Source organism: Rhodamnia argentea, chromosome 10 (genome assembly GCF_020921035.1).
Source record: "Rhodamnia argentea isolate NSW1041297 chromosome 10, ASM2092103v1, whole genome shotgun sequence".
NCBI lineage: Eukaryota > Viridiplantae > Streptophyta > Magnoliopsida > Myrtales > Myrtaceae > Rhodamnia > Rhodamnia argentea.
This window is the reverse complement of record NC_063159.1, coordinates 4,521,549-4,528,708: the sequence shown is the minus strand read 5'-3', so window position 1 is coordinate 4,528,708 and position 7,160 is coordinate 4,521,549. Positions and strand designations below refer to the sequence as shown.

Below are 7,160 nucleotides of genomic sequence, written 5' to 3'. Positions count from 1 at the left end.
GCACAAATAACGCCTTATAAACTCCGGATCTATATCTAAATCGGATACAAGAACTCTCAAATTTAGATCTAAATTTAAATGGGAAGAGAAGAGCTACAAAATAATAACAATTGATCTAAATACTTTCATATAGATGGCAGCCTTAATTTGCCTCTCCAATGCCGAAGGCAGCATTGTTGAGAAGCAACTTTCGTGTCGAACCATGGAAATTAAATCCATTCGTGATTTCTTTCTTTTTACATGACTCGATATTTTCGTCAAGACATTTCGGGTCTACGGCGTCGGAGCCGACGTCGGGTTTACAGAATCCGCCGCCGGCCGAACATTCTCGAGGCGGGCGCGAGCAACCCCGACACGTGCCGTCCCCGTGGGAGCGTCCACAAATATCCTCCACCTGTCGCCCCATGTATCGAGACAACTAACGAAAAAAATATCTCGTCCCCTTTGTGAAAATATCAAATAAATTAAGCAAAAAATATCCCAAATTTCTCTCTCTCTCTCTCTCTCTCTCTGCCTCCTCACCAAGACCTAATGCGCACAACGAAAGCGATCATTGAGACGAGATGCCCTTTCTCGAACCCCGAGACCGGCTATTGTCGGTTAAAGCCCCCGCCTTTGTTAGATTCCCACCACCCAGAGTTACCGGCTGCTCCCGGTTGCCCCTTTTGTTAGCCTTTCTTCGCAACATCAGCTTCACTTCACCCCCCCTCGTCTCGCACCCCGGCCCCTGTTTTTGTCCCCTCTGTTGAGCGTTTGATCCCACGGAAAAAGAGATGATGATATTCCCCGTTTGATTCTCTGTTCAAGTTCGATTTTTTTTCCATAGAAAGCCGTCGCATCCCCCCCCGGCTTTCCGTTTCTCGAAGGTAATTCGATTTTTCGTTTCCTCTTGTTTCGCTCGATTCCAAGACTGTTATCTTGTTTGATTATTATTATTATTATTATTATTTTTTGTCAATTTCGAGAAATTGTAGGATACTTGTGGTGCGTTTGATTTCGTTGCACTGTTGTGTGAATCGCCGTGGGGTTGATGCTTCTCGGACTGTCAATCCGTAACTCGCGTGGAAGGTCGAAGTATGACGAGGATATGAGCTCTTGAAATTGCCGATGATGCAAGAATTGCTTCCATTTTTTGGATAGATGAAGAACCTCGAGTTTGCAGTTTCTCCCTTGCGTTAAATGGGTTTTTTTTTCTTTTCTGCTGGCTGGAGAAAAAGTTGGGTATTTATTTCAGTTCCCTGTAATCTAGTTAGTTGTCGGTCCATATCCTAGGTTTTCCTGGCTTTGCCTCACTCTGCGTGTGACCGCTCGTGCTTTACCAGTTCTGATGGCTGGCTGCTTCTGCTTGATTGCTTATCAAAGTGAAAAATTTTGCAACTTTTGGGTTTTGTTCATACTGGGTCCGCCTAAATTCACGTCTGAAAGTGGTGTATGTGTCCTGATTTTTTTTTTTTTTTTTTGGGCTTTTGATCTTGTAGTTTCGGACAAGGAAGAGCTTGTCGCTTGGTAATGAAGACCACGAAGGGCAAGGGCCCGGCCAGGAGCTCAAGGGAAGCCTTGAAGCCTGCTGATGACAGGTGATACTGTTGCTGCTTTGGATTTGGAAACTTTTATTAGCGTCTGATCAATTTCCTGTAGTAAGATTGTAGAGTACTTCAACGGCTGGCCTTATCGAGGCAACTGCCTGACTTAGCTTAGTCTAGTGTATAATGTGTATATAGCAGTTACGGGAATGTGTTTAGTGGGGTACTGATAGCCTATACTTCTCTGTTGTTTTCAGAGTGGTTGGAAAGAGAAAGGCAGCTGCTAGGCCCGATAACAAGCGCAAAGCTAAGAAGGAAAAACAGGCTAAGAAAGACCCTAATAAACCAAAGAGGCCTCCCAGTGCTTTCTTTGTTTTTCTGTATGTATCTTCTTTTCCTCCTCTTTTCTTGGTTTGTTTTCGTTTGTGCAGGAGGGTGGGTGTGTGCTTATGTGTGCATTTGCTTGCACGATGTAGAAGTTACTCAGTTGATTCTTTAGCTTTGCAATGTATCTCTTACGTATCATATGTTGCTACAGAGAGGAGTTTAGGAAAACTTTCAAGAAGGAGAATCCTAACATAAAGGCTGTATCAGCTGTAAGCACGTTATCTCTCACTTTGTGCTGGTCAGCCATCCCTTTGGTGAATGAAATATGTGGATGAATTTGATTTGCTAACTGAAATGTTTGAATGAAGGTTGGCAAAGCTGGAGGAGAGAAGTGGAAATCCATGTCTCAGGCGGTAAGCATAACATTTTCCAGATGCCTGTATTGACACTTGATGTCAGCGGGATGTTTGCTATTGCAAATATGTGTGTGCTCTGCCTTGTAGTCTTGGGAGGTGGTGTGGCAGTGTTAGCTGCTGTAATTTAGTACCAAATTGCTTGTTTCAAAGGGCTTTTGGGGCCAATGATTCCTGGCCTGTCTTCATCTTTGCGCCCGCGGGCCTTTAAGAATTTGGTTTATATCTAGATGCTTTCAATTTTCTGATTGCAATTTTCTTGCATCTTTTAAAGGAGAAGGCCCCATATGAAGCCAAGGCTGCAAAGAAGAAGGCCGATTATGAAAAGCTGATGAATGCCTACAACAAGAAGCAGGTAAACCATCTTACAATCTTGTTGGGAACAAGTTTTTCTGTTGGCATTTACCAGCTATTAAACACCTTTATTTATGCATGGTCATAGGAGAGCGTGGATGACGATGGTGATGAGGAATCAGAGAGGTCCAAATCCGAAGTGAATGATGAAGATGAAGCTAGTGCGGAGGTATCTTTTAATTTGTGGTTATGATTTCCCGCATTATTTTTATTACTAGATATTATCATGGCACGGTTTTCTAGATGATTAAGTGATCATCTTTCCTTCTTCATCTCGGAGTGAAACTTTGCTCTCACAGCATATTTCAAATTTGCCTTTCACTACTAGTTGGTGGTTGATATTAGGCGTACACTTTTACTTTTAGGACCAGCTCCTTCATATCGAGGTCTGATACATGTGCCTTTCCATATAGTAGTACTAGGCGAAGATTGCCACGCTGGAGAATAAAGTGTCTAGAGAAAGAACTAACATTGCATTTGCGGGGGAGAAACTTTAAACTGCAAAGACGGAAATTTTGGAGAAATTTTTCGGTCCATCACGAAACTGGTTTTGAGCTCATAATGCGTTTACATGATTATTATGCTTCTGAAGCAGGATGTAGAATAAATAGAGCATGTCGCAGGCATTAGCATACAATTTTGCATCTCATCTCTTGCATTGGCCGTGGATTGATCCACCCCTTACATAATTGTTTTGGGCTATAGGAAGGTCAAGAGGACGAGGAAGAAGAGGAGGATGATGAGGACGATGAGGACGACTGAAGAAGGATGGTGTGGAACTCCCTGGTCGAATAGGTCCCTCTTGTGGACACTGGCCTATAGGTATACGATGCGTCGAGCTCGCATATGGCACTTCTGGTTCCGGAGTCTGAAGTCTTTTTTTTTGCTTTTTTGGCTATGGCCAGATTCTTATGGCTTGTTGTGTAACATGTTCTGGTCCAGAGAAAGTGCTTGTTGTTGTTACCCAAGTAACATAATCTATCTTATGCCTCTGCTGCTTATTGTCTAGCATTTTGTTGCTTGTAAGGCTTGGTTGGTTACTTTCATGACCATGCATGTGCAAGAGCTGGCAAATTTCGCTCTTCTATTTTATGCCTTTTGCGTTGTAGAGTAGTTGCTTTTCTGGTTGAAGCAACTCGATTCCGATGACAAAGGCTGGCCGGATTATCAGTCCGTTCGGGATCCTTGGATGCACAAGACCCACTCGAGCCTTTAGTAGGAAGGCCATATTACACGTTTAGTAAGACTCGCATGAAAACAGAGTCCTCTCATGTCTGTAGAAATCTATAATTCTTTGCGACTCCTAACTTATGTTCATACAGATCGTTTCTCTATAATGTGGGAGGAAGATATCTTATGTGAGTTTGTTTTGTTATTCCTGAGGTTAATGATTAGAACGTGTCTATAATGTGGGAGGAAGATATCTTATGTGAGTTTGTGTTGTTATTCCAGAGGTTAATGACTAGAACAGCACCCTCCCTTTCCCTCTTTCTCTATCTTCATGTTTAAGCTGATCAAACTGTTTTAATGGACAGTAAAAGATGACAATGAAAATATTTTTTGTTCGTTCATTCATTGTTATAAGCGATATAAGTAATCATTTTAAAAAATATATTTTTTAAAGTATTTATTTTTCACAAAATAAATGAACCTCGTAAGATACCTAAAAAGAATTTCAACTGTACTGAAAATTCCCCGACAATCCAAAAAAATAGCTTAAAAACTGCGATGTTAAAGATCTCTGCTCCTGCATTTTCCATAGTTTCTCTTGTAGACAACAGAAAGCTCCGAGCTCGCTACCCGAACATTCCTCATTTTGAGTTGAAGACATCTCAGTGCACCAAAGGAGCCTCTGGGCTTTACACTTTCATTGAAAAGAATATGAATACACATACACCAAGTTATATTGATCATACATCTATATACAATTCTAAATGGGTTGCAACTAGCAATGTGATGAATAAACATATGCACAGTGATGTATTATCTACAAACATAATCTATGTCCAAGTACCACCTCCACCGGAAAAATCATCAGAAATGAGGATCGTAGGAGACATGCCCGGGATCCGGGACTATGAGAGGAAGCTTCTCTACGTACATCACCAGCCTCATCATGTTCTCTCTGGCGATGGAGTTAAGGTCAATGATCTCGACACCGGACATATATATCCATAGGTCACCAGAGTCAACTCTCTTGAGACTGTCCCGGCAGAATGGGCAGGATTGAGACCTGGCACGCCTAAAGTTCCAAGCAGATGAAACGTGTATCATCGGAATTAGATACTCAGTTCCAATCAAGAAAATGACATGACCCATCAAGCACTACAAGCATGACTCAAAATATTTATGTCTTGTAATAATCTTCAAGATGATGGAGTGATCAAACCGAGATTTAGAATTGATCTTACACATTGACACGGCAAAGAAAGCCTTTCATGACTATTCTATTGTTGGAGAGAACTAGTGCTGAATACATGTGGAGAAACGTCTTCCCAATATCAGGGAGTGATTGTTCTCTAAGACAGGGGATGTGCACATTCAAGCATGCGTTATCCAAGCCGGTCTAAATGACACAGACTCCAAACTGTTGTAGTGTCCGTGCACCAGGATGGTAGCAATGCACAAACATTTCTCTTACACATGAAATGACTTACCAATTACGATAACACTTCATGCACATAGAATGATTGCAATGAGGCAGTACGATCTTGCTGCTCATCTCCATGCAAATACCACATTCCTCTTCTCTCTCAATATCAATTTCAGTTAGCTTTCCCTTGTCAAGTTCATCTTTTCTTTTGTACTTGGTGGCACACATTTCTTTTTGTTTCCTCTCTTCCACGTCAGTTATTCCTCTGTGAAGTTGCAGGAGAGAGGGAAATATCACACCTAGTCATGAAAAGTGAAGGTTGCGAAATCCTCTTTGAGATAGTATTTTATGAAATTCCGATAGGACTTAGAAGCGGTATCAAGAGTGAAGGAAAGAGCCAGAACGTCATTCCACTAACCATAGAACTCTTTGATGCTAGCTTTCCTTTCATGAATAGACACGGTGGTCTTGCCATCTACATAAGCCTGTAGACAATTACCATCAAATCAGGATATCCTTGAACAGAAGAGACATGCTCCCTTTAAGTCCGTTTCAAAATTTGGCACAAGGAGACAGACACTAATTCATTAAAGAACAGAAGAAACCGAGAAAGTGCAGTCTACCTTGTAAATGAGAATCCTAAGCAATCCTAAGGTACCGGCGAGGTGGCAATCGGTCCACTGAACAAGAAACAGCAAAAGGCGTGCAGCTGGGCTATAGGATAATCTCATCTGAAGACAGGCACCATCATATGCCTGAGGGTAATCTGAAGCTCTGAGGTTTAAACAAAGAGCAGTACTAGTTAGCTTCTGCAATCGTCAGGCTCAGTGCGATGGCAGAGACAAGATCCTCAATATATTCACGACACACCATGTCGGATCAATCCAAGAAAAAACATGCAGAAAAAGTTAAATACAAGGCAAAAGTTGAGTTGGTCATGGAGTAATTGAACAGATAAAAAGGAGTAAATGGTCTCAATTCGAAGGGAGGGAGCAAGGACAAAGTACTAAGGCACATCACGCTTTGAGGGGTCAACAAGATCTATTTCACTGCAGAACCATCTAGATTAACTCACACACACACACACACACACACACACACACACACAGAAACAGTCTCTTAAAGAAGCACTAATTGCTGGCTTTCAATTTCTTAGCAACAACAGTCTCAGTGTCTGAATGGGAACTGAAATTTGCTGCGACTTGGAAGAAGAGAGATTGCAGAACACAGTACGAGCTTTCACCTCCAATTTCAAGAATCTTAGAGAACCCAAATAAAAAACAGAGACCTCCCCCCACACACCCCCAATCCACCCCCCCTCTTTCAAAAAACAAAAAAAAAGGAACTTCCTTTACAAAATCCCCAAATCTATAGCAACTACAAGAAGAAGACCCATATCAGGAAGTGAAGAAAGCAGCAGGTTTACAGAGTATTGGCGAACTGAATGTCAGCTTCGAGCGACTTGAGCGAGTCCTTGAACGACTTCCGCATCTCTCTCTCCCGCTTCCTCTCCACAAATTCCCATCCAACGGCGGGAAAGAACACCAAAGCCAAAACCCTCGCGCTAGCAGCAGCACTCCCTCCCGTCCTCCATCATCCCCACCGGCATACCCACGAACGATGAATCGCACGTCGCCCGAAAAAAAGAAGAAGGAACAAACGAGAAACAAAAAACCGACAAACGTGTCGGAACCAGTCCCGCTCGCGAGAACAAGGAGAAGACCCTCTCTCTCTTTCCGTCTCACGAGAGGTCTCAGAGCATTGAGCGTAGTGGCGTTTCACAGAGAGAGAGAGAGAGAGAGAGAGAGGGTGGGGGTTACTTGGCTTTCGCTTGGTTCACACGTAACAGTGCCGCTCAGCTCTCACCAGCACTTCATTTATATTTTGTCGATTTAAGATTAAATCCAGCGAAACGGAGAAGAAGAAGTTGAAACTACGAAATTACCCCTG

General features: G+C 42.5%; 2 protein-coding genes across 2 annotated transcripts; one reads left to right on the top strand and one right to left on the bottom strand.

Moving 5' to 3' along the window:
• The first annotated feature begins 554 nt into the window (after window positions 1–554).
• Window positions 555–3,625, top strand: LOC115745789 (high mobility group B protein 1). The gene is made up of 8 exons (XM_030681385.2): window positions 555–866; window positions 1,479–1,577; window positions 1,781–1,903; window positions 2,062–2,119; window positions 2,219–2,263; window positions 2,538–2,618; window positions 2,706–2,786; window positions 3,323–3,625. The coding sequence occupies exons 2-8, from the start codon at window positions 1,510–1,512 to the stop codon at window positions 3,377–3,379; spliced, it is 513 nt and encodes a 170-aa protein (XP_030537245.1). The 5' UTR covers window positions 555–866; window positions 1,479–1,509; the 3' UTR covers window positions 3,380–3,625.
• Window positions 3,626–4,449: 824 nt separating this feature from the next.
• On the bottom strand, window positions 4,450–6,949 carry LOC115745788 (E3 ubiquitin-protein ligase AIRP2). The gene is made up of 5 exons (XM_030681384.2): window positions 6,637–6,949; window positions 5,834–5,984; window positions 5,629–5,695; window positions 5,275–5,509; window positions 4,450–4,859 (listed from the first exon to the last, which is right to left on the bottom strand). The coding sequence occupies exons 1-5, from the start codon at window positions 6,699–6,701 to the stop codon at window positions 4,652–4,654; spliced, it is 726 nt and encodes a 241-aa protein (XP_030537244.1). The 5' UTR covers window positions 6,702–6,949; the 3' UTR covers window positions 4,450–4,651.
• Between the last annotated feature and the right edge of the window lie 211 nt (window positions 6,950–7,160).